Below are 27,778 nucleotides of genomic sequence, written 5' to 3' on the forward strand. Positions count from 1 at the left end.
TACAGGGGTGTCTATAATTTACTCTTTTCAGTATTCTAGTTGCTTTGAAACTAGTAATATATAATAATAAAATCAAAACATCTAATATTGCTCTTTGAACCAAAACCTGAATTGAATTAAAAAAAGTAGTTGGAATTATGAAATGCGCAAGTGTAATTAATGTATTCTATTATGGAATGCAATAATGAAATAAAAAAGATCATTTATTTACACCCCTTCTTGTTTTATATATTTACTAAAATAAATCCTCTATATTATTAAAAGATCCCCATTATTTATAATAACTTGATCAAATTTTTGTCAGGAATACTTCTAATTTGCATATGGAAATGGGCATGTGACATCTTAAAAAAAGTAGAAAATGTAAAAAGGCTTGAGTCGCGGGTTGTTTATTCTAAAAATACCCCTAATTCTTTTTTATCAACATTTTCTAGAAACAAAACCCGTCCCCAACATTATTTCTTGATATGGATTAGGCATAGAATGCATGTAATATAAGAACTATTAGGGGTATTTTCATAATAAAAATCTTTAACGCATGCCTTTTTACATTTTCACTTGTTTTAAAAAGTCACTCACCATTCCAGATACAAATTTATAATTGGAAAGTTGATTAATTAATGCACAAACCCTAAGGGGGTGTTTAATAAAGGGTGAGCAAATGGATAGGTTCTACATATGACCAAATGTAACTGACCTCATACCCCTACCCAATTTGTTATAAGGTAGAGTCTTGTCCCAATTTGTTACAAAGTAGGGTCTAGTTTCAAATTCTTGGAACCAACCCCCATCTATGCTGGTTCCAGGGTCTAAGGGTTTACCCTACCTCAAATCGACTCGATGATTGGCCTTGGTGGAACTGACCTAGTGGAACTAGCATTGAAATCGAATTTGTTTGGAAATAAACCCCAAAATACTTTTGAGAATGTAAATATTTAAACCTAAGCACTCATGGTTACAAAGGCCATGGTCTTACTTGACCATTGAGTTAAGTGATTTGATCATTTGCTTTCATTTTAATATTTGAATGTATATAGAAAGTAATTTAGAAGTTAATATTTACAAAATTTAAATTATAATGATAAGTTTTGAACAATACATATATTAAATTACTCAATTTCATCAATGAAATTAATGTAAATTTTATACTATATATTGTTTTTATTGAAAGTCAAATTTTTATAAAAATATGTTTCATATTTTCAAATTTTTATAAGTTTTGATTCTAAAAACTTGAAACCAACCTCTATATAATAGGTTCCAGGTTTTTTCATAAAACTAAACCGACCCATACTCACCCCTACTACACAAACCGGAGAGTGGTTCTTGTTTTTTCAGATAAAAATTAGGGGTGTACAACTAAATAATCAAGAAAATGTAGAATAAATTGGAGAGGCAAATAAGAGGTGGAGTTTTTTCGCTTGATTCCCTTATAGGATGAATTCGTAGGTAGAGCAGAGCAAATCTTGTACTCGTCTTCTGAAGGTAACACATCATAAATATTGGCGCGTATTTAACAAAAAAAGGGGGGCCACTGTTGGAATATATGGAAAGGTGGGGGGTGATATGGGTAATTCCACTTTTTCATCTGGTGCATTTTAGTTTACTGGGACGAGGCGCGGAGGCTCGGGACCGAGCCTGGGGGCGGCTAAAAAAGTAACTAGGTTCGGAGGGAGTTTCGTCCGTTAGTGGGGCCCACCATTAGCGGCTGTAGCGTGCCGCATAGTGCAAACATCCACGTGGCGTTGACAGAGAAATTGGAGCTGTCAATTCATTATAGCAAATACGTGGGACCCACATGCGCTCGCGGTAAGTGAACGAAGAAGGAAGAAATTCATTCAGGCCTTCAGGGGAGGTGGTAGATGGGCTGACGGGGGTGGGGTGTGGAAGCCCAGAACCAAATAATCCGTTATAAATAGAGAGTTTCCCCTCGGCTGTGGAGACGAAGAGCAGGTTGTCGGTTGAGGGGAGGAGTCTCTCGCTCTCTGCTTTCAAGCTCTTTTTATTTCTTTTGTTATTATATTCTTGAATTTTAAGGCAACCATTTTCATTTTCATTTTCAACTCGTCGAAGAAACCGAACTTCTGCATATTTGGTCTAACATCGGTACCAAGCGATAGATCAGCATCTTTTCAGGGTGATCTCAGTAGAATCGGCGATGAAAGCTCAAGTTCTTCATTTGAAAACCGTTCAGATCTGATAAACTAATCTGGTCCTTTAAAGTTTAAACTGCTTCAAAGATTTCTGTGGTTTGCTGAGCTAAATACTTTTGCTGTATCGTGAATACCAGGGAAGAGCCCGTTAAGGCGAAACTTTCGGTTTTGGCTTCTCAATAGGCTAGAACTTTTATTTTTCTCTCTCCGTCAGGGCTTTTGCTGATGATTTTCCTGATCGATCTTTGATCCGTTTTTCAGTTAGAGTTTCTCGAAGCAAAATCTGGTAACATCCTTGAAGGAAACATAAATCGATCTATAGAAAAGAAACTCACTTTGTCTCCCCTGAAACGAGTTATTCTTTGAAAATCTCTTAAAAAATCTTGAGTTTTTTAGACATGTCAGCCGTTCCAGGCTCTGCCTTCCAACTTCAGACCAAGTCGGTCGTTCTACCTTCCCGTAACAGCCCGTCCTTGAGCCATCGAGGATGGAATGTCGCGGCTCCTTTGAGTCGCGGTACATCTTCGTGCTCTGCACGGCGTAATGCCGTGGAGAATAAATTCTTTGGGACGAAATTGCGTCAATTGGGTCCCGAAAGGCTTCATCTATGGCAATCGGACGGCCCTGGACGTTCACCAAAGCTTAGAGTCGTAGTGCGCTCGGCGTTCTCGCAGGTGCCGGAGAAGCCACTCGGTCTGTACGATCCCTCATTTGATAAAGACTCTTGTGGTGTTGGATTTGTAGCCGAGCTCTCCGGTGAAACAAGCAGGAAAACTGTAAGGCTTTTAAAAATATACCTTTTACGTTTTGGATTACGAAAGGTGGTTGATTTACTTGATTGTGCGACTGATTCTACATGGCGCTGTCCCTTTTTCCAGGTGACGGATGCGCTGGAGATGTTGATCCGAATGTCCCATAGAGGTGCATGTGGCTGCGAAACAAACACTGGTGATGGAGCCGGCATTCTTGTAGCTCTTCCTCACGTTTTCTTCAAGGAGGCACGTCATCTCTTTCTGTCTCTCTGTTAACACTGATTTTTATGATTTAACATGGTTCGGTTTTCATCAGAATAGCCCTTTTTTATTGATTTTGTTGTTTGTTTTACCATTATTAGGTTGCTATGGATGTTGGGTTCGAACTACCACCACCAGGCGAGTATGCCGTTGGTATGTTCTTCTTGCCAACATCTGAGACTCGCAGGGAAGAAAGTAAAACAGTATTTACGAAGGTAATTCCTTTGCCAGTTTCGGAGGGATGTGCTTTTGCATGTACTTCTCTGTTTTAACGTTTACCAAGGGGAAGAGTTGTATTGGATAATTTATTTTTTCCTTCTCATTTATTTTGGCTTTTTCTTATAAATCTTCTTAGAACAAGATATTTATAAATTATAAGGATGAAACTACTAACAGTGAGAGTAGTCCTGTAGTTGGTTTGGATCTGGAATTTCTCTTGAGCGGACCAAGAATTAGAATTTCACATTTTTTTTGTCCACTTCAAACTATGCACTCATTTGTTATCTGGTATGGGAATGTATAAAGATTATTCTCACCCATGTATTATTAGTTGGAACGGTCTACCCGTTAAATCTTTTAGTGAGATAAAAACGAATCTGTAATCTTCCACGTAGCAACTTGTTTTGGGGTTTAGAAGAACCCACAGTTCCTATCTCCACTCCATTATTTATATGAGGTAAATTTCAGGCAAGAAAACTTTGCCACTCGTCCAGAATAAGCTTCTTTTTGGGCATTTCTTTGACATTAAAGTTACAAGTTTGAACCGCTAACAACGGTAACATGTGGAGTATAGGGCTGGTGTTGGTTGGGAGTGAACATGTGGCTGATCTAGAAAATTTTGCTACTCGACTCTAATAAGAGACTTTTTACTACACATAGGGATATTTTAATTCTGTTGTGCATTTACATTATGTGTTTAGAAGTTGTCTTTTGACATGTGGCTGCTATCATATGCCATTTGGCAAATGATTCAAACGACTATTATTCCATGCATGTATCAAGGTTACAGACTTTCTGTGAAGGTGATTTTATGCTAGCATGTTGTGCAAAATACACACAATTTATTTTTATCTTCTTATATTCTTAGTTTCCTATTAATTTCTTGGTTTCTGGTGGATGGTCTTTTTCATTATGAAACTAAAAATCTAATTTATAATTTCATCTTCCTTACATTTGTTTTTGTTTAATTTTATTTCACAAATTCTCATTTTGATGTTTCTAAATAAACCTTTTGCTGGCCCACATGCAGGTTGCAGAATCTCTGGGGCATGTTGTTCTTGGGTGGCGTTCTGTTCCAACTGATAATACAGGATTGGGCAAGTCTGCTCTGCAGACAGAGCCTGTTATTGAGCAAGTATTTCTTACTCCAAGTCCTAGATCAAAATCCGATTTTGAGCAACAGGTAGCTCTCTTGGTTATGTTGATTCATTTATTTGAAATGCAGCTTAGCAACTTCAAAATTGGTTGTGCTGTTGTACTAGTAGTAGTAGCATTAGGATCATGATGATGATCTCTGAAGCATACTTTATGTTTCCATGTTTTGTTAATTGGCCCCATGTTCTTCCATTAACGGGCCTTCTCAGTTAGGAATTGTCTGAAGTAAAAATAGCTTATACAAATGTTCCCAATTATGTAATTAGGTGACTAACTGTGAGCTTTCAAACCAAGCACAACAGGAGGGGAAGGAGTAACATGTATTTAATTTTGTAATTTAATTTTTGGAGGTTGAGGACCATTCATTTGAAAAAGATTCAGAACCATCTCACAAGAAAAAAAGATAAAAGAAATGACAACATAAGAACCATGATTCCCAGATGTGGAAACTGACATGGATTCGGATATGGGAAATCGGGATATGACTCCATTTCCTGAAAATTCCCAAACATGGATACAGGTGACATATTCATACAATATACCTACACCATGCTTTTGCCCAATTTAATTTTCTAACATACACGATTTTATTAGTAGTATGATATATTAAAGTATAGCATTTTGCATTTAAGAGTGTTGATGCTATAGAATATATCTAGACGTGTCCAAACAGTATCTAGTGTTGGATCATGTACATAGTGTCCCATACCAGTATGCTAGGCATGTAGTATCTAAGCGTCATAGGACAGGAAAAGAAAATGCAGGTTGAAACTGAATATTATTTTATTATAATTTTTTTTGAGAAAAAGGTAAAGTAATATATAATAATTATAATTTAGCCCTCCTTTCCCCTTATAAAATGGAACCATATGATTATGCATCTGATACTACACTGGCAGTCTAGCTTAATTCAGGTGCTTTTCACTTTGGTTGTGTTTGCAGATGTACATATTAAGAAGGGTCTCAATGGTGGCTATCAGAGCTGCTTTAAACCTCCAGCATGGTGGAGTGAGAGACTTCTATATATGTTCTCTCTCCTCAAGGTATGCTCTCTGATAACTATTTGATATATTCTTGCCTGAGGAACTATGGTTCTTAGTTTGATGGAGTTTTATGGCTGATCCTTTATACAATTCCCTCGTCTCACAGAACGATTGTTTACAAAGGTCAGCTAAAGCCTGATCAGTTACAAGATTATTACTATGCAGATCTTGGCAATGAGAGGTTTACAAGCTACATGGCCCTGGTAAATATATTCCCCGTTCCCTTTGTTTTTTTCTCCACAAACTCCATACTTCAACAACGAGCAGCATGGGGAACTCGCTGGTAAAAATGGATGTAAGGTCAGAAGCAAGGTGTTCTAAGGGCATCGGAATTTGAAATGATTTCTTAACTACTCTTTTGATTACTGTTTCAATTTGGGTGCTGGATTGGATACCTTGGGTGAGTTGGTGAGAAACCTTATTATGGAGTAAACCATGTTGCAGAAACTTGATGCAGTTATCCTCCCCATGGCCAATTACTGAGGATGAGAATTCCAGTTTGGAGGTGGAAAGGAAATTGTGTTTGGTCAAGGTAGCTTAGGTTTCTCAAAATGCATTGTATTGACACTACTGATACATCCAAAGTTATATTCTTTATTAGGTGTCCTGAATGGAATTCATGTTTTTTTTTTTTTTTTTCCCTAAAGAAGACTCCTTCATTTCTATGAATGGATTGGATAAAACTGTGAGTAATATTATTTGGTTTTTCTCATTGTTGTGCAGATACATTCCCGGTTCTCGACAAACACTTTTCCTAGCTGGGATCGTGCTCAACCCATGCGTGTCTTGGGCCACAATGGGGAGATCAACACACTTCGTGGCAACATAAATTGGTATTGACTACTTAGTTGATTGTTCAATGTCATATGTTTATTTGATTATATTTATTTATTTTTCTGGATAAGCCTTGTAGTGTATAGAGATTTGGAGGTTGGTTGGTATCCTATTTAATTGGATATGGGAATGGACTAAATTCTTTATTGTGTCGAGGTGGACTTTGTCAATCTCATATTTAGGGATGGCAATTTCTCCCATAAAACTAGGGCCCCGCCCTGAATGGGGCGGATTTTCCCCGATCTTAAGCGGGGACGGGGAAAATATTCTTGCCCCGAATTGGGGACAGGGTGGGGACGGAGTTTGCATATAATTCCCCAAACTCGCCCTGAACCCAATGGCAAACTAGTAAAGTATTCATGGGTTTAGTATTAATTTCTAAAACACTTCTAAGTTATCCCCAAATTTTTAAAACCCTAGGATCCCATAATTTCATTTTCATAATACTCCCAAATTGTCATAATCCAATTCCTAAAATACCCCAAATTCCCATAACAATAAGATGTATTTTTAGGTGGTTGCTTTGGGGTGGGGGAAATTCGGGGATTCCCCGTCCCTGATGGGGGGTGGGTGTTCCGCTCAAACCCACCCTGCCACTGTGCCCTCGCCCCTACTCATATTTGAATGCACATGGAGAATCTAATATTTAGAAGTCACTTTCTGTAACTTACATTTGTTACATTTAATTGGTGCTAATAATTTTACTTGTTTTTTACATTCAGGATGAAGGCACGTGAAGGTCTATTGAGATGCAAGAAGCTTGGCCTGTCAAAGAATGAGATGAAGAAGCTTTTACCAATTGTTGATGCTAGCTCATCTGATTCAGGTGGGACTTTAAACTGAACATTTTCCACTGCACTTGCTAATTTGTTTCCAGAAATGCATGTATACACATTACACGACATATATTTATCTAAAAAGCATATTCTTATGTTGGAGGAGGAAGAAAGGTGCTTGTTATATATTTATATTGACAACTTAGTATTTTCTATTTTAATGCATGTGGTTCTTGCAGGAGCTTTTGACGGTGTGCTTGAGCTCTTGGTTCGAGCTGGTAGAAGTCTTCCTGAAGCTATTATGATGATGATTCCTGAAGCATGGCAAAATGACAAGAATATGGACCCAGATAGAAAAGCCTTGTATGAATACTTCTCAGCTGTTATGGAGCCATGGGATGGACCTGCCCTTATTTCATGTAGGTCACAAACTTCTAGTATTACATGGTGTCACAAATTTCTCTCTTGTTTTTTAACTGGTATGTTATAAATTTCTCTTCATGCTTGAGCTTTTACTTCATATTAAAAATTTGCAGTTACTGATGGCCGCTATCTTGGAGCCACATTGGATCGTAATGGATTGCGTCCTGGTCGCTTTTATGTTACACATAGTGGGCGAGTTATCATGGCAAGTGAGGTTGGTGTGGTAGACATTCCACCTGAGGATATCTGCAGGAAGGGAAGACTCAACCCTGGAATGATGCTTTTAGTAGATTTTGAAAAGCACATTGTTGTGGATGATGAAGCCCTGAAGCGGCAGTATTCTCTAGCAAGGCCTTATGGGGAGTGGCTGAGTAGACAGAAGATAGAGCTCAAGGACATAGTTGATTCTGTTCATGAAGCTGATAGGGTTCCACCAGCTATATCTGGATCAGTGCCAGTGAGTCCAGTTAACTTTGCCTTTCACTCCTTTCTGGATTTTGCTTTTTGGCAAATTCTAATAGTGGTTTAATTGTATTATAATCTAGGCATCTAGCCATGATGAGAACATGGAAAACATGGGTATACATGGATTAGTGGCTCCACTGAAGGCTTTTGGGTAAGTATCTTGCACATCCTTTTTGCCTACTGTCTTTGTTGTTTTGCCATTATCTAAGACTATTTCTTTTCTTGTCTGGTGCAGTTACACAGTTGAAGCCTTGGAGATGCTATTGCTTCCCATGGCAAAAGATGCTACTGAGGCTCTTGGTTCTATGGGAAATGATACTCCATTGGCAGTGATGTCAAACAGAGAGAAGCTCACATTTGAGTATTTTAAGCAGATGTTTGCTCAGGTTACAAATCCGCCAATTGATCCAATTAGGGAGAAGATAGTGACCTCCATGGAGTGCATGATTGGACCAGAAGGAGATTTGACAGAAACCACTGAGCAACAGTGCCATCGGCTCTCACTGAAAGGGCCTCTCTTATCCGTTGAAGAAATGGAAGCCATCAAAAGGATGAACTACAGAGGTTGGCGGAGCAAGGTTCTTGACATCACTTATCTTAAAAGCCGTGGTAGGAAGGGTTTGGAGGAGACGTTAGATAGGATTTGTTCTGAAGCACATGAAGCGATTAAGGAGGGTTTTACAATACTTGTGCTTTCTGACAGAGGTAGCCATTTTTCCAACTCAAGAAACATTCCAGAAAATTCTCTACTTGTAGCTGTAGGGCCTCAAGGAAACTAAAGTTTTAACTATATTAGCTGTCTTATATGTTCCCTTTGATAAACCTGATATAGGATCAATCTTTAGCTTCAAAAAATTTGATATTTTATACTAACATATTGAAGCTATTTTTCATCTGTTCTAATGCAGCTTTTTCACCAAGCCGTGTGGCTGTAAGTTCTCTCTTAGCTATTGGTGCTGTCCATCATCATTTGGTGGAGAAGCTTGAACGTACTCGAATTGGTTTGATAGTTGAATCTGCTGAGCCACGTGAAGTTCATCATTTCTGTACCCTAGTTGGATATGGTGCTGATGCCATATGCCCATACTTGGCCATAGAAACCATTTGGAGATTGCAGATTGATGGCAAGATCCCCCCTAGAGCTAGTGGTGAGTTCCACTCGAAGGAGGAACTGGTCAAGAAGTATTTCAAAGCAAGCAACTATGGAATGATGAAGGTTCTTGCAAAAATGGGGATATCAACACTTGCTTCTTACAAGGGAGCCCAGATCTTTGAAGCATTGGGTCTTTCATCGGAGGTTATCCAGAAATGTTTTGCTGGGTCCCCAAGCCGAGTTGAGGGTGCAACATTTGAAATGCTTGCTCGTGATGCACTTCGACTACATGAGATGGCGTTTCCAACCCGTGCTTTGCCTCCTGGAAGTGCTGAGGCTGTTGCATTGCCCAATCCTGGGGATTATCATTGGAGAAAAGGCGGGGAAATTCACCTTAATGATCCCCTTGCTATGGCAAAGCTACAGGAGGCTGCTAGATCAAACAGTGTGGCTGCATATAGAGAGTATTCCAAGCGCATACAGGAACTCAATAAGAGCTGCAATTTGCGGGGTATGCTGAAGTTTAAAGAAGCAAAGGTGAAGGTTCCATTGGATGAGGTGGAACCTGCTAGTGAGATTGTGAAGCGGTTCTGTACAGGGGCCATGAGTTATGGGTCAATATCACTTGAGGCTCACACCACCCTAGCAATTGCCATGAATACACTTGGGGGGAAATCAAATACAGGTGATTTTGTTTATTGATCAATACTATATACTTTGAAGCAATCTCTGTACATCTAGATTATCTGGCTGTTTTAAGAGTTAGAAAATAAAAATATTTTTAGAAAACCTGGCTGTTAATATAAATATTGTATCTAAAATTCATGAGGAATTTGGGAAGTCCTAAAACAGGGGCCTATGGCATAACTAACCTGTCCTACATGGGATCATATGTTTACAACCCATACCTTACTGCTTCATGGAAAAGTTAACGAGGACTGATTGGCTTTTAGATTCTAGGGTTCAGGGGTGAGAGGGTTCCATGTGATTCTTAATTGATTTATACTTAATACACGAATATTTTCATTTATTTACTGTATGATTTTTTACTGCAGGTGAGGGAGGCGAGCAACCATCTCGGATGCAGCCTCTTCCTGATGGTTCAATGAATCCAAAGAGGAGTGCAATTAAGCAGGTTGCCAGTGGGAGATTTGGAGTTTCTAGTTATTACCTTACAAATGCAGATGAACTACAGATAAAAATGGCTCAGGTAATTGTTTGGTATTATACACGTGTACTCTGATTGCTTCCTATATTTTGTACCTTAACACTTGAGGTTCAAATTTTCCTACTTTGCACCTCTATTCCTATTGGAACAGCAGTTCCTCTTGTTTATGGGTTTATCTTCATGGGCAGATGCTGCTGAGTCTGCAAGGCACCTGTGGGTGTCTTTGCAACTGATACCTGCCTCTGGCATTTGGTGAGGTTATATAAGAACTGGAGCTTTTTTTTCTTTGTGGGTTGAATTAATTCTGAAGTTAAGGCCTGCATTTTTGTACAGGGTGCCAAGCCAGGTGAAGGAGGTGAACTTCCAGGTCACAAGGTTATTGGAGACATTGCAGTTACCAGAAACTCTACTGCTGGTGTTGGACTCATCAGTCCTCCTCCCCATCATGATATCTACTCCATTGAAGACCTTGCACAATTAATTCATGATCTCAAGGTATACATATTTAATATTCTTATTTCTTTTATGGTCCTTATGATTTTATTGTTGCTTCTGTAGTTGTAATTAGACTTCCTGGTAAAGCATCAAAATAACACCCCCAACTATAACTGAGCATTTAATTGTATTCATCAGGTGTAAACCATCTAACCGCTTGTATTTCTCTGTTCCAATCTTTTCTAGAATGCTAATCCTGGGGCTCGAATCAGTGTTAAGCTGGTATCCGTAGCTGGTGTAGGAGTCATTGCTAGTGGGGTAGTGAAGGGCCATGCTGACCATGTCTTGATCTCGGGCCATGATGGAGGGACAGGAGCTTCACGTTGGACTGGTATCAAGAATGCTGGGTTACCTTGGGAGCTTGGTTTGGCTGAAACCCATCAAACCCTAGTTGCCAATGACCTTCGTGGTCGAACGATTCTCCAGACAGATGGCCAACTTAAAACTGGAAGAGATGTGGTCATTGCAGCACTTCTTGGTGCAGAGGAGTTTGGTTTCAGCACTGCCCCTCTCATAACCCTTGGTTGCATAATGATGAGGAAGTGCCACAAGAACACATGTCCAGTGGGAATTGCTACCCAAGATCCTGTTCTTCGTGAGAAGTTTGCTGGAGAGCCTGAGCATGTCATAAATTTCTTCTTTATGCTAGCTGAGGAGGTCCGAGAGATTATGTCCCAGCTAGGATTCCGAACCATCAATGAAATGGTTGGGCATTCAGATATGCTAGAAGTTGATAAAGAAGTGGTTAGCAACAATGAGAAGCTGGAGAATATTGATCTTTCTCTACTACTCAGACCTGCTGCTGACATTAGGCCAGAGGCTGCACAGTACTGTATCCAGAAACAGGATCATGGCCTAGACATGGCTTTGGACAACAAACTGATAGCTTTATCCACACCAGCTCTGGAGAAAGGTCTTCCAGTATACATTGAAGTTCTGATCCGTAATGTGAACCGTGCTGTTGGAACTATGCTGAGCCATGAAGTCACTAAACGCTACCACATGGCAGGTCTTCCTGCAGATACCATCCACATCAAGCTCGGTGGAAGTGCTGGTCAGAGTTTTGGAGCATTCCTCTGTCCTGGTATCACACTTGAGCTTGAAGGTGACAGCAATGACTATGTTGGAAAAGGATTATCAGGTGGAAAAATTGTAGTCTATCCTCCAAGAGAAAGCCAGTTTGATCCAAAGGAGAACATTGTGATTGGCAATGTGGCTCTTTATGGTGCAACAAGTGGGGAAGCATATTTCAATGGGATGGCAGCTGAGAGATTCTGTGTGCGTAATTCAGGGGCCAAGGCAGTTGTTGAAGGAGTGGGTGATCATGGGTGTGAATACATGACAGGTGGGACAGTTGTTGTTCTTGGTAAAACTGGGAGGAATTTTGCTGCCGGTATGAGTGGTGGGATTGCCTATGTTCTTGATGTTGATGGGAAGTTCCAATCTCGATGCAATCTTGAACTGGTAGATCTTGATAAAGTTGAAGATGAAGAGGATATTATGACATTAAGAATGATGATACAACAACATCAGCGCCATACAAACAGTGAGTTAGCTAGAGAAGTCCTTGCCAACTTTGAGAATCTTCTACCAAAGTTTATTAAGGTAGTCCCTAGAGATTATAAGCGGGTTCTTGCAAACCTAAGGGCAGAACAAGCTGCCAAAGATGCCAAGGAACGGGCTGCCAAAGAAGCTGAGGAACAAGAAGAAGCAGAGTTGATGGAGAAGGATGCTTTTGAAGAACTTAAGAAGTTGGCAGCAGCATCCTTGAATGATAAAGCAAGTCAGGTAGCTTACTTTTTTATTCAGCTTTCTGCAATTTTCCTTGTTTCTTACTTGATTACAATTTGTTCTTTTAATATATAGTAGATTATCCTGCATGTAAAATGGATATCCTGATCTTACCAGACAGAATGTCTTGGATGTTTTTGTAGTGGAAAAATCACAAGTTTATCTTCTTCATTTTATAGAGCTTTTTTTTTTTTTGTTCAGCTTTGATGTGCTTGAGCTAAACTGTTATTGCCCGAGTCAAAAGTGGCAGGTAGCGTTGTTTAATCTTAAAAGATGTTATTGACCTTTTCCTTTGTTATTGCACTATAATGTTGCTCATTCAAGTTAGCATGGCTCGAGTGTTGTTACCTTTTTCTTTAATGCAAAGTACTACTCTATTGACTTTGGAGATGTATGAAAATATGCATAAAAGGAAGCCATGAAAAAGAAGTTGCCATGCAATGTGACCATAGGCACCAGATCAAAGCAAAACATATAGTAAGAGGCACTTCCTTGAAATCCTTGTGACGATCAATTATGAGAATTCTATGCCTTGAGATGACTTTGACTGAAAATGCTCAACTTTTATTGTTGTGATGTTTCTTTCACGCCAGATCACCAAAATGGTTACCTGAAAGGATGCTCAATAAGCTTTTATATTTGTCATTCTGTTCAATTAAATTCCAAATTATTAACCATCAAATAATATTCTTTTTCTGGTAAAGTTTTTTTTTTTTTTTTTTTTTTGGTAAAGGTTTTTGTAGTTTTCAAACCTCTAGCCATTTGCTTCATTCAACGAAAGTTTGGTTGTTTACATATAATCAATGTATTTATGGAACGTTTATTTTTGTTTCTAGAGAGCCAGCAGCCTTCGGTTTAGTAAAAAAATTGCAATATTCTCTTTGGAAACTGTGTAAACTCTTACTTGTTATGAACCTGTTGTAGATTAAAGCTTGTCTTATTTACTTGTTTGTCAATAGTCTAAAAGGAGTTTGGGGTATTTGCAGAAGGTGGAAAAGGCAGTACAATTGAAGAGGCCAACTAAGGTTGACAATGCCATCAAGAATGGAGGCTTTATTGCTTATGAACGAGAAAGCATTTCATACAGAGATCCTTCTAATCGGATTAGTGACTGGAAGGAGGTTATGGAAGAGCCAAAACCAGGCCCACTTTTAAACACCCAATCGGCTCGTTGCATGGACTGCGGAACTCCCTTCTGCCATCAGGTAGCAACGGCTTGCATATATAGCCAAAGTTCAAATTATTATTATATCCCCTTTAGCTTGTTAGGCAACAGTCTTGTCTTGCCCAAAGTGTTCACTTGTTGCTTCTCGTATACAGGAGAATTCTGGTTGTCCTCTTGGGAATAAGATACCAGAGTTCAATGAATTGGTGTACCAAAATAGGTGGCGTGAAGCATTGGATCGACTTCTAGAGACAAATAGCTTCCCAGAGTTTACTGGTAGAGTGTGCCCAGCACCTTGTGAAGGTTCTTGTGTACTTGGTATCATAGAGAACCCCGTATCCATCAAAAGCATAGAGTGCACCATCATCGACAAGGCCTTCAAGGAAGGGTGGATGGTGCCACGACCACCCCTTAGAAGAACTGGGTATGCCTTCCTCTTCTAGTCATCAATGAATTTGGAAATATTTCTGATAAAAAAATGGAAATATCATCTATTGCTTGGTGTTTATTTCCTATGATACCGATATTCTCAATATCCATATCTGCCAAATTTGAGGCACTCCTTCAATTTTCCTTTTTTTTTTTTATACCGTTACATTTTTTCATGATGATATTATTGTTTATAGGCACATCTTCTATTTTTCACAAATATTTGAATGGAAAATCAACTTGTATCTCTAAATGCAGGAAGAGAGTTGCTATTGTGGGTAGTGGACCAGCGGGCTTGGCTGCTGCAGACCAGTTAAATAAAATGGGCCATTTAGTGACAGTGCTTGAACGTGCCGACCGGATTGGAGGATTAATGATGTATGGAGTTCCCAATATGAAGGCTGACAAGGTGGACGTTGTTCAAAGGCGTGTCAATCTTATGGCTGAAGAAGGTGTCAATTTTGTGGTGAATGCTAATGTTGGAACAGATCCATTGTACTCCATTGATCGGCTTCGTGCAGAGCATGATGCTATTGTTTTGGCCTTAGGAGCTACAAAACCAAGGTAAAATCACAATTCTAACCATTATCAAGATAGCTAGGCTATGGTGATAACACATTGAAGATCTCTTATAATTGTGGTCTTGCAGAGATCTTCCTGTTCCAGGACGGGAGCTGAAGGGAGTCCATTTTGCCATGGAATTTCTTCATGCAAACACCAAAAGCTTGCTTGACAGTAATCTCCAGGATGGGAACATCATATCTGCTAAGGGGAAGAAAGTGGTGGTCATAGGAGGTGGTGACACTGGTACAGACTGCCTAGGGACATCCATTCGCCATGGTTGTACCAACATCATAAATCTTGAGCTTCTTCCACAACCACCGCAGACTAGGTCTCCCGGCAACCCTTGGCCACAGGTTTGTCACTTTCCTATATTATTCTTAAACAGCCAAACGTATTTAGTTGATAACAAAATTAATCTATTGAAAAAAATTAAAATTATTAAAAGGAGCTCAAGCCTTGAGGCTTATAGGGTCTCTAAGCAATCTCTGGCTTATAGATCCTTTATCTATCGAGCTTGTTGTTGTCTTCCTAGATGACTGTCTAACTAATTAATACTTCGCTTTTTTTGGTCGTTTTTAGTGGCCTCGCATATTCCGTGTAGATTATGGACACCAGGAAGCAGCTACCAAATTCGGGAAAGATCCAAGGTCCTATGAGGTATTGACGAAGCGGTTTTTGGGAGATGAGAATGGAGCAGTGAAAGGACTTGAGGTGGTTCGAGTTCGCTGGGAAAAGGATGAAAGTGGAAGGTTCCAATTCAAGGAAATTGAGGGCTCTGAGGAGATAATTGAAGCTGACCTGGTTCTCCTTGCCATGGGTTTCCTTGGTCCTGAGTCGGTAAGTACACTTACTTTTTGTGCATCTTATTATAATTAATTAGGGGGTTCGACTATGTTATGGGAAAAATAACTAACCAATAAATTGAAATCACAAACGTGGGAGCAAATAAGGTGTTATTTATCAAAATTCATGGGTGGGTTTTGATTGGTCAAAACTCTTTCCATATCATATCTTTTCTACATCATATTCCCAATTAATTATTAACTGGGGCAACTTCACTGCATATTTTGATTAGAGGGATGATATATACCAAGGTGCCTCACACCCTGAAAGTAGGTAATGTATACCAGAGGCACTGAATTGGGGGAGGTACGCACCTTGGTGTTGCTTTGCTTCGCCAAAATGATCTGTTTTTCTGATCCTTGTTGAGTTAGGCTTTTGGAAATCGCATTTCATTAATGCTTTACCAGTTAAAAGAGACTCGCCCAGCTGCGTCCTGTGTACCGGGGACTTACCCATGTTTGTATTGATTAATGTTTCCAGACAATTGCGGACCGGCTAGGCTTGGAAAAAGACAACCGGTCAAACTTGAAAGCAGACTATGGAAAATTCTCAACTAATGTTGAAGGGGTCTTTGCTGCCGGGGACTGCAGACGTGGACAATCACTGGTGGTCTGGGCAATCTCGGAGGGGCGACAAGCTGCGGCTCAGGTGGACACGTACCTGATGAGAGATAGCGACCCCGGCACAAGTGATAGCCAGGACGTCCAGAAACAACAAGACAGCAGTCGACTCACTCTAATGACATAGGCGACCTCTTCTCTGGTTCGGTTCTTACTTTTCAGATCGATCAAGGAAAGAAGAAAAATTTGATTATACATGGATTGCCTGTTGAGTGGGCCTTTAGGGGGCGTGCCGATAAAGTGGCATTCAGGTGGTTTTTATGTCTCTTGTGGGGGGGTGTTGGTATTTTGTTGCGTTTAGTCTTTTTTATGTTTTATTTAATCCCCTCCAATTCTTAGGGAAAGTCGTAATGCTTTTGCTATATTTTACATGAAATAATGTACAGTTCGTTTTGATTGGCCTATTTATAAATTATATATGGCAAAGTTTTCTTTTTTAATCTTTTATCCCCTAAGTGGGGAAAAAAATGCTGTGGTTGCTGAGACATTTTCCTTGTCAAATGGGCTGGTAATGAAGAAGAAAAACACTTTAGACACAGCGTTTGGCAGGTATCGCAAAATCTCTAACAATAACCCCCACCCTTGCAGGAGACGATTACAAACCACGTAGTTCTTTTGCGGTAACAGAAATTTATGCAACGCTCGGTAACCATTAAATACCATGAAAAACATGTCTCGTGGCTATGCAGTAATGCTTCACAATTTTCTTATAGCAACTATGTGTTGCCTGAAAAGATTGGGTTAAGACGCTTTTATCTCTAATATAAGTTGGGTAAAATTTTTGAAGATTGCAACATTAAACTGAACCAGCTAGTTCATCGGATGCTTGAAGATGGGTGCATTCGTATGAATCCTTCATTCTCATATTTCACCGAGATTTTTCCCCCCATTAAACCATATTTCACAAATTACAATGAGTTTAGGCATGAAGCTTCCCAGTACATTGATCTCACTACTCGTTTATGCATGCAAGGCAGGGACACTGACCTCCCGATTTAACTTCGCATTCTTTCCAACCCCACGACAAGGGTTTCTTTCTTTTCTTTTTTAAATCGTGCCCAATGATTTTGCACCGAACGGAATGGAATGGTGACTTTTTTTTTTTAAATCTTTGAAGCTCAGTTTGGAAAGAGTACAAATGCATACAAATTACAAGATTTTGCACTGTATATATTTGTATTTACTCCTTCCAAACTGAGCCTTAATAAAAGAATATCGCTACTGATGCTTCGTGGCTTCGTGCTGCCAACAAACCACTGCGGCACTGCCTATATTCCCACAGAAAGGAGTTACCACCTCGTCAACCTGGGCTCTTACGTATTGGGTTCTCTCAAGGCCGGACTCAACCATCCATGCCACAATGATTACACCATAAACAACGAGAGAATCAAGTTGGAAACGGACATGTATCACAATACACTTCAAAAAAAATATATATAAGTTGGTGGATTGATATGTATGAATGCCCTTGGACAACTCTCATAAATAATAATAATACTATATAGATCGAAATAACTCTCAATTAAGTGTAAATACATATTTTATATTAAGAAATATATTACAATCAATTAGGAGATCACATAGGTCACATAGATATCATACAACTTTACAATTACTACACGAAAAAAGCTATAAATGTGTAATTATTTATTTGTATTATTAATTAAAAGTTACAGAAAGATATAAATAATCTAAAAATATATATTGGATTTGCGAGAATGTAGATCCAAATCACAAATCATATGCAACTATTATATTTTAATTACTAAATCAATTATTTTCTATTTTGTTATTTTACTTTGAATATTAGCAAAAAATAAGTCTAATTTAATTTTAAATTCTTATATATTTTATAAATAATATTTCATTTTTTATAAATAATAAATATGGGGGTCTGATTATGATAACAAAAAATCATGATATTGGAAAAACTTGTAACTAATGAACCAATATCATAAAAGTGGTAAACAATCAGATGGTATTTATCAAAATTCACAAAGGGTTTTTGACTGGTCAAAGCTCTTCTGGTATCATGCCTTCCTAGCATCATAGATTTTCCCTAAATTAATTATTAATAATTTATAGAAACATATAATCTTAATTTAAAAATATACTAGGCCCATTAGAATTTCCAAGTACCATATGCAAATACATGAAATTATATTACTAAATTAATTATTCTATTCTAAGCATTTTTATTTTTATAAATTACCAAAAAATTAAAAAATTTTTTGAGAGAGATTGATTAATGGATTTGATAGATCATTCATTTTATTAATGTTTATAAAATACTGATTATAATGATCATTTTCTTTTATGTTTTGGTTGAACATTAATACATAACACTCTGATACGGACCAGCTGATGCAAACAATACATATGGGCACAGGAGGAATGGTATTAAATATCATTCCCCTGTATCGGTTTGTATTGCATCAATACCTTGAACATTGCGGAGAATTACATCATTTCTTACTACTTCAACCTATGTTCCTTTTGGCATGCCCCTATCCCTTCCAAAGTCCATACCCATCTACCTACAACAAATCCTCTTCTCACTGATACTTCATATGGCCTTCTTTGCACATGGCCACATCATCTTGGTCTGTTTTCCCTCTTATTTTACCACCTGTAGGAATTACTCTTAAATTTCAACTCCCTAATTTCCAATGTTTTAAAATTTTCACTGTTCTACAACATTTATCCATAGTATAACACGATTTATACCTCCATTTGTCCATCCTGCTCTAATTCTTTGGGTGACATCCTCCTCAATCTCTCACTTAACTGAATTCTCTATCAATGTTGTGAATAAAAAGGGAATTACAAATTTACCATTGCTTATCCTAACTATTTGGGTTTTGGAAGAGATGGACCGGATATAGATCCAAGTTCTAAGCCTTGGCATTTTTTAATCGCTCTCGGGCTCAAACCCACTTTCTCATGCTTCCAGCCCATGTTCTCATGATGCTTAGGAAGAACAATAAACCCAAGTGTGAAGACTTTCAAATAGTTCAACTTCACTTCATATTAATTTACTTGGTCATCTCAACCTCAAAATTAATTGCACAGCTTCCTTTTCTTTTTATTTTGATGAATTTGCACAGCCTCCAATTGCTACATAGTCTAAACTCGATTATAAAGGTTATTACCTTTGCATTTTTTTTTCATAAAGTGGCCACTTTCAAAAGAAGCCATGTTCTTGTGCTTGTTAGATCAAGATTTTACCATTATACCAAGCAAAGGCCCCTTAGTCCAAACTAGTATAGAGTGATAATTTCCAGATTAAAATAAAAAATGGATTCAAATGCTGTAATCGCATATATGTTTTTAATTTTATCCTTTTCTTTATTTATCAAAGTTCTCAGCTAATCCACCATTTCCTCAAACATGAAATTACAGAATCACTCATAAAAGTGAAACGTTTGATATTTCTTAAAAGAAGCATAAAAGGAAACAACAAAACCAACATACCATCCCTTCTTGCAGTGCATGTCAAAATTATCAGAAGCACCCACCCAACTGCAAACAGAGGATGATAATCAGGAACAAGTAAAGAGGAACATAAATCCAATCATGAGTCAGATTAGTACTAAAACAACATGCTTCTGAATTATCTAAGCATGGTGCACATTAAGGGGAAGTCTTGGTGATTCTATTGGTGAACAAATGATTCCAACCAGATGCTAAAGAGGTAGATTAAGACTGTTCAAACAGCTCGTTTGCCAGATGCTTGGGGTCGTCTAATCAAGCTGATGTCTGAGTTACAACAAATCTAAAAGGTACCATGGTGATTAAATAGCTTTCCCTCGTATTGGCAGAGGCTGAGGGTGTTAGTTTGAGACATATTTCACTACAACAAAGTAACTTCCGCAAACCAAATCATTATGGATGAGGTTTTCCAATATTCACTACTTGGTAGAAGAATAGGGATCTTTTTTATTCAGTGCTTAGTACAGCTTTCTCTGAATGAAATGTAATAAGACATGGCTAATTGATGTTGTGGTTATGACATAGCTGATGGACAAGGTCTTATTGCATGGCCAATCTAGGCAGTTCATCTAACTTGCAAGTCGCAACCCTCTGGATTGGCAATGCTAATGAGTACATAATCATGCCCTGTCAGCCAATGTAGCTTGCCTTCAATGAACTATCTTCCCAAATGAATTACAGCCTCTGAGACTTCCAAATAAAAGACTGGCAAGAAAGGGAGACTTTGGCCATGTAAAGGAGAGGTATGTGAGTTGATGGATCCACATCAATAGATGGTAATGGCACAACAATCAACATATTAGGCTGCAAAGTTCATTTATGGCCTGGAAAATAGAATGGTCACTCTAACTCCTTGCTAGACTTTGCCTTCCAGAAAACCCATTTTCATGTTACAATTGATCAGTGATTAATTAGGAAAGAGGTTCTACAAACCAAAATAGCCTCAATCTCCCTGTCGGACACTGGTGTGCGTTTTGGCTGAAGGGAAGCTTTCCCTCCTACAGCAGTGTTAGTTGGTGCAGCTGGAATTTTTGCCCCTGAAAAGAAAGTCTGATGGGCATCACTGGAAGCCAATGCTGCTTGTGGTTGGGATGCAGAACCTACACATTGATTACCATGATGATAGTCAATAAATGTTATAGTAATGATAAATACTTAATTGAATGGGAAATAGATAATAACTTGGTATTCACAAAGGATAGGATCAAGGTTGTAACTTTTTCTTTTATTAAAAGGATATAAATAGGTCCATTAGGGGCCATTGCTTGGTGTAATGATAAAATTTCAGCCTGGCAAGTGTGAGAAAACGGGATTGAGTCTGAGAGTTGCCACTTCGTGCCAAAAACATGCCAAAGTTAGGACCATATCCAATCTAGATTAGCTGGGACCAACATTGGGTAATGTCCTTTTTCATATAGATAGGTCCATTAACCTACCATTCCCCCCAAACCTATGTTCTCCTCTTAACCTACTTTTCTTTCTTCCATATCCTTTCTTCTTTATTATTATTGGGGAATGTGTTCTATCCACTAACTCATCACAAAAAAAAAGTATTCTATCCACACTAATTGATACAAGTTTGGGTGACATCTTCTGCTGGTAAAAAGTGGTGGTGGCACCGTGGCACTACAATGGAAGAACCACATGAGGCTATTTGGCGAAAGGTAATTAACAATATCATTACAATCCAACTACCGACCAGAATAAAGGGCAATGCTTGTCAACTTCTTTTACCTTTACTGTTCCTTTCACACCATAAGCTAATACCTTCTATTCATAATGATTCCTATATTTCCCCATAGAGCATTTCTACATGGAAACTACATTGGTTCAGTCATCTGAACTCTTGCACATGTAACTTTGACACGACTTATTTATCTCAATACATGTTCCACCATACATTATTCTTAAAGTCGTAACAACAATTTCCATGCTCCATCCTAAGTGTTGTATGAGTAACACTAGGTCTTTTTTCTATACTATGTAAGGAAACCTCCTGTCAATCTGTTACAGTTCTAAAGGTTAAAAGTAAAACAAGATGATTTGACACATTCCACCAGTTCCAGATGAGATTTGGTACCAGAGATTAGCCCTACATCTAGGGGGTTCAAATCTAGGAGAAAGGCTACCTTGAGCAGATTAAAGGCTGCCCAGAAAGAAGCACCCGGAGCAAAGTAAGAGCTACTGTGGAAGGGTTACCCACCACTGCAGTGAGAGCCATCAATGAAAGGGCTAGTTGCCACTAGAGTGAGAACCACCAATATAGTGACTACAGAGCTCGACCGCATGTTTTGGTCCTAAGGATTAAAATAGCCTGACTTCACACTTCTTGAAGGTTCAATAAGTGGCATGCACTTAAACCTTTTTTTTGGAAGGCCGCATGCAATTAATTTGATTGTTTATATTATAAACCAATTACAGTTTGCACACACACACACACAAAAAAAAAAAGAAAGTTAGAAACTGCCCAGGGGAAAAACCAGAGTACAAATTTGTTACAGCCTTCTTTTTTTTTACGACGAAGAACAAAATCCAGAAGTGTAAAACAAACGTATCTCTGCACAACGATAACAATCTTTAGGTTAACCCTTGCAAAAAGGTAGAAAGTGAAAATGATTTGACCAATTAGTAGTATCTGAGTTGAACCCATATGAGCATCTCACCGCTTTGGCAGTACTAAGATTTCCTATTTAGAGAGAAAACAGAAGAATAAAGAAAGAAAAGAAATAAACCCTGAATTTATTCATCTAGCAAGCATATATATTCAATCAACTTGACCCATTTAATGAAACCCTAGATGTTCTCCAACCAGATAAGTAAGACAATATATTAGAATGAGATTGTTTAAACTTCAAGAATAATCAAACCAAAATATTGGATAAAGAAACGTCATTCACAGATCAACTCGTAAAGAGAGAGATTACAGACCGGAGGGTTTTGGATGCCTTTGTGGAAATTTAATGCGAGGAATTCGCTTAATCAACTGTTCTCCTGCCATTTCTTCTGGTTCTTTCTATGGCTGCAGCAGCGCGTATCGGGTATGAGAAATGAGTCAAATGACAACAGGGTTGAAAGAAATAATGAACGGCTCAACCAAGCCCAAAATCCGACCCGTTCTCTTAAACGGGTTGGGCCGGGATTTTCACCGTCGGATAAACTGGGTCCCATAATTAGGGCCTATTTACGCTTGGTAGCTCTGCGCTTGCTGTTGAGATTTGAGAGGTGGTTCTACTGTCCCAGGCTTTCTTCATCTCTCTCAAGGTCTGTTCCCTGTTCATCATCAATGGCGGAAGAGGAGATAGCCGCGGAAGTAAATGCGGATCAGTCAAGAAACGTTCAAATGGAGAAGCAAATTGCAATTGCAGTACTGGGAAAAGAACTCTCCCAGCACGCAAAAATCACGGGCTGTCTTTGAAATCTCAGTTGAGCCGGACCCAGAAGCGGAGGAGGTTGTAAGAAGAACTGTTAGAGGAAGGATCTTCCCACGCATTCGGGTCAGTATCAAGAATGTTAAGAACTTCGTTAGAAACGTCTGGGAACCAGTGAATCCAGTTCGGGTGGGCCGCGATGACAGCGGAGGCTGGGAATTCACTTTTGATAGCAAAGAGGATGTGGCTAAGGTGTTAAACGGTGGCCCCTGGTTTATTCGTTCTAGCTGGATGCTGGTGGCGGAATGGCAAGACGCCAAGTCGGAGGAGAAGGCGAAGTTGTGGCACCGGAAGTTATGGGTTCAGTTACACGACATACCTAGATCATACATCTCGGATGGGTACTGCAAGCTCTTTGCAAGTGCAGCAGGAAGGGTACTAGAGGAAAACGAAGAAAACCAACCGGGAAACCCTAACGGAGGCCGAATGGTTCGTCTGAGATTTGAGATTGATCTTCGGAGATCTCTTTTTAGAGGTCTCGTCTTGATTACTGAAAACGGTCTGGTCTGGATCCGATTCATTTATGAAAATCTTACAAAACTGTCTTCACTGCGGTGTAGTTGAACACTCGTGGAAGAAATGCAAGCAAAGCACCCCAGGCACTGATTATGAAGCAATATTGAAAGATTTCGAAGACAGAAAAGTTGATGCCCCCGGCGATTGGTTGAGAGCAGAACATGAACCTGATCGCCGCCCTCTCAAGTATCTGAGTTCAAAAAGAACGGTTCACCTTGTAAGCAACTCCAGTTCGTGCAAAAACAACGATACTTTAGTTCAGATGAAGATCCTGGAGAAGGGGAAGAAGACGGCATTCAAGAAAAACGCCAATGCACCTCGGAAAGCTCTCTGCAACTGCAAGCCATCAAATCTCATAGCAAGGAAAAGAAAGCAACCGAGGTGTCGGTGAACTCGGTGAATGGTCGAAGAGGAAACGGAACGAATCAGGCAAATGACAGAACTCGGAAGAAGCGAAAGAAATCTCAAACAGATCCTTCAAATCACATCAAAGAAGATTTTGTCAGTGGCCTCGGGCAAATAATCTGGCTACTGGCGCTAAAACCTTGTCTGGAGGTGGAGGGTGTCAGCAAAATCAGAAAAGAAGGGAGGGTCTAGAGGTTGGTTTGGGCACTAGAAACTCGGAGCCAGTCCAAATCCGAATCCAATTTAAAACCCGATTGCGTGTGAGCCGGATCCATCCCTGACCAACCCGGTGGAAGAAGCAATGGGAATTTTTACATCCTCAACAGCAGCAGATTGCAGCCATAACCTCTCTTGTTGGTTCTCTCCCTTGTAATGTTAATCTGTAATTTTATTCTCACTACTTGTAAACAAAAAACTCTTTTTATTATGATCCAAACAGTAGTACATTTTGTCTGCAACACATTATATGGAAACTCGAGAAAGGTTCTTTGATCGGTTCAAATCAAGGATCCAAGTGTTGATAAATTGTATTTATTTCACTTTAATGAAAACCTCCTCTACTATAGTTTTGGAAAAACCTATAGTTACTTCCCTTATTTCGTATTTTCATTGTCGTAAAAAGTGGAGACTTTGAAATTTTAGTTAACCTGCGTTTGCTTGCAATGCAAATGCAAATATGTACATTGCAAACATGGTTCACATTTTAAACTGTTTTTGTATTCATTCTGTTTGTTTGAAATCAGTGCAAAGGTGTGGGCCCATCATTAAATGTTCCAACTATTTTATGCTCTAATGCTTTAATTTTGGTCGAAAAGTTAATTATCAAAAGAATACAAATTTATATCCAAAAAATAGGTATAATAATGCTCTTTTTTAAGAGTACAAAAGTGTTTGAAAATACAATTTTACTTTGATAATCATTACATTTTTACATTTCAAACAAATGCTCGCAAATGTGAACCGGGGTGCATAAATACCCCGGTTCAGTGTTTGTATTGCAAACAAAGCAAAACCTATTTATATTGTACATTATTTGCATTTGTACTACTAAACTTGAATATAATACAAATATGAATGTGTACGGTACAAATATATACAAAATACAAAGTTTTTTACTCTATATATTTGTATTTATATTCTCCTCAAATTGTCAAATTTGGGCATCTTTTCTATATATTCAAAATGCCAAATTTGATCTCTTAAATTTCACTTGACCTTACTAATGACTAGTGTAGGTAAGGTGGTGGCTAGATTGAGGAGGCGGTCTCTTTAAAAGACAGAGAAAGACCCGTGGGGTAAAGGGGATTGAATCTGAGGCTAGGGCGTCAAGCAAGAATGATAGTTGGGAATCAATGATGAGGATACTCGATTGCTAAATGAATTTCATTACGATGAGGATCTCTATTTATGGGGGAAATCTCAATATTCTAAAAGGAATGAGTTAAATGTGCTTGTTTCCTATCAGAAAAGGGAATGTTAGATTTGTTGTCAATCATTAAGGGCACTACTGGGGTTTGACCACGTGTCCCTATGGGGATCTTTCCAATGATTGGTTTTCCTTTCACTCGAAGATCCTCATAACCCACGTGTGTCACTACCTTTTGTGCGCTTTTCTTAACTGACGTGGTCACTAATGATGTTACTGTTTGGCGGATGATGTCTTATTAGATATACGTGGTGCCCTTGTCACTTTCGTTCCTTCGAAGTTACGTGCATAGGTAACCTCTGGGTTTGTTTCTTGGTGAACCGAGGTATTGTAGCGATTGAGAGTTTATCGCAGGGCCGAGTGCGTGCGAACCTCCTACGATGTGTTGTGGGTTCATTGCAAGCCTGAGATGCTCTGAAGGTCCACCGTAGAGGGAAGATTGGTTGCAAATTGATCATAAGCGTCCATGTGGTATCAATGCGGTATTTACTATGCTTTGAGGGACTGATTGAGCACTATATACCTACAACTAGTTTATAAAGTAAAATTACTTTAACTTTTGAAGCCTAAATTTGAAAAAACATTTCGAGTAGTGGCGCTTGTGCAAATATTTTAGTAAATCTTTATCTGAATTGATAGACATAAGGATAAACCTATTTTAGTAAAATAGGTATCTTCAAAAGATAAATGCATTAAGCCAATCTCTTTCATTGGTAGAAGGGAAGTTTGTTCAAAACTAGAAGAGAGGTTTTTTTTTTATATATTTTATCAAAAAAGAAGTATCAATAAATTGCATATTGTCTGATCCCGAACAGCCAAATATCTAGAAATGGGATTTCATTATTCTCCTTAATTAATGAATATAAAGCTTTGAATCTCTTCATTCCCTCAAATTCCAAGTATTTCATGAAAAAATGATAGGGTGTTCGACAATATGGTTAGTTTTGTTTGTTTTTGAAAACAACAACTGTTACATCACCAAAATTTTATGGTTTTTGTTTTTAAAAACAAAACCAACGATGTTGTTGAATACCCTGATATATAACGTATGACATGAAACAAATAAAATGATTATTGTGTATTACCATAATTAGTTGGTCAGTGAGTCAGTGGGGACTAATTTTGGACTCCGGGGTGGAGACAAAAGCAAGTGACAAAGTAGAAGCTTCCTTGTGCATTAGGGGTGCAATTTTGAATTAGGTTGGGTTTGGAATTTGTTAACTTTTCAATGGAGATGAACCCTAATTCATGTACTTGGAATTCTTATTCAAGTCAGAACTTGCATTTCTACTGCGCATGTTATTGTGCAACTCTAGTTGCCTTTGATTGAATTGATTTAGGATATGCTCCCAACAAGTGATGAGCATTGTTTTAAAAGGCTTAAGCCTTGAGTCATGAGATGTACACCTTGATGTCAGGCATACAGATTTTGCTTCAAGGCTTAAGTTTCACGGATTTTGATCTCCATACAAACCTAATTTAATATGTATATGCGCTGATATGGAACGGTTTGAACCATTTGACCCGGTTGGTCGAACTGGTGACCCTTGACTCAAAGGCAAAAACGGTTTAGCCTCCCTCTAGGTTGGTTTTTAAAACATTGAGTCTTAGCAAAATATCTAATAAATCAAATCCCTTTTACCCCAAACCTGGTTTTTGATAAAAAATCGTTGAAAAAGTCAATAATCTGTTGACCTGGATGGTCAAACCGTTGACCCATTTAACGGTTTTGACCTTTTTTTTTTAAATTTTTTAATTTGTTTGTTAGAATGGGCCGTCTGGTCGAATTGGATAGTCAGACCGCCAACCCAGAAATCGGTGGCCAAAACGGTTCCATTTCCAAGTTATTTTTTAAAACGATACTATTTGATAAGAAGGTAAATTTGTCGATGCAAAACTAACCCAATTTTGCAATTTAAGCTTAGTTTTGTTGCAATGCAAATGCAAATATGTGCACTACATATTTACCCATTTTTCGGTTCATGAATACAAACACGGTTCACATTTTAAACCATTTTTGCATTCATCTTGCTTGTTTTAAATCAGTGCAAAGTGTGGGCTCATCATTAAATACTCCAATGCCTTAGCTTTGAACAAAAAATTCAAAAGTATTAGAAAATACATTTTTACTCTAATAATCATTACTTTTTTACATATCAAATAAACACTCACAAACACAAACCATGATACATACCCCAATTTGACATTTGTATCACAAACAAATGCCCCAATACATACTCCGATTCAACATTTGTATCGCAA

At 38.5% G+C, this 27,778-nt stretch overlaps 2 protein-coding genes across 3 annotated transcripts; one reads left to right on the forward strand and one right to left on the reverse strand.

Moving 5' to 3' along the window:
• Positions 1-1,817: 1,817 nt before the first annotated feature.
• On the forward strand, positions 1,818-16,689 carry LOC148864464 (glutamate synthase 1 [NADH], chloroplastic). Of its 2 annotated transcripts, none has more exons than XM_088976493.1 (22): positions 1,818-2,929; positions 3,032-3,151; positions 3,268-3,381; positions 4,416-4,568; positions 5,483-5,583; positions 5,690-5,786; positions 6,307-6,416; positions 7,140-7,243; positions 7,433-7,612; positions 7,730-8,073; positions 8,162-8,232; positions 8,317-8,786; positions 8,990-9,859; positions 10,230-10,384; positions 10,676-10,837; positions 11,024-12,625; positions 13,615-13,833; positions 13,949-14,217; positions 14,481-14,786; positions 14,872-15,139; positions 15,366-15,623; positions 16,110-16,689. In XM_088976493.1, the coding sequence occupies exons 1-22, from the start codon at positions 2,552-2,554 to the stop codon at positions 16,374-16,376; spliced, it is 6,618 nt and encodes a 2,205-aa protein (XP_088832619.1). In that variant the 5' UTR covers positions 1,818-2,551; the 3' UTR covers positions 16,377-16,689. The 2 variants fall into 2 exon arrangements, with proteins under 2 accessions (XP_088832619.1, XP_088832620.1); XM_088976494.1 differs by having other exon boundaries at positions 1,942-2,929; positions 5,690-6,115.
• A 2,885-nt stretch (positions 16,690-19,574) lies between these two features.
• Positions 19,575-24,107, reverse strand: LOC148864465 (uncharacterized). Its single transcript, XM_088978226.1, has 3 exons — positions 22,670-24,107; positions 20,675-20,841; positions 19,575-19,771 (listed from the first exon to the last, which is right to left on the reverse strand). Exons 1-3 carry the CDS (start codon positions 22,737-22,739, stop codon positions 19,754-19,756), a joined length of 255 nt encoding a protein of 84 aa, XP_088834352.1. The 5' UTR covers positions 22,740-24,107; the 3' UTR covers positions 19,575-19,753.
• Between the last annotated feature and the right edge of the window lie 3,671 nt (positions 24,108-27,778).

This window comes from Nelumbo lutea, chromosome 3, assembly GCF_056320005.1.
Source record: "Nelumbo lutea isolate HS-2025 chromosome 3, American lotus-T2T, whole genome shotgun sequence".
Lineage (NCBI taxonomy): Eukaryota > Viridiplantae > Streptophyta > Magnoliopsida > Proteales > Nelumbonaceae > Nelumbo > Nelumbo lutea.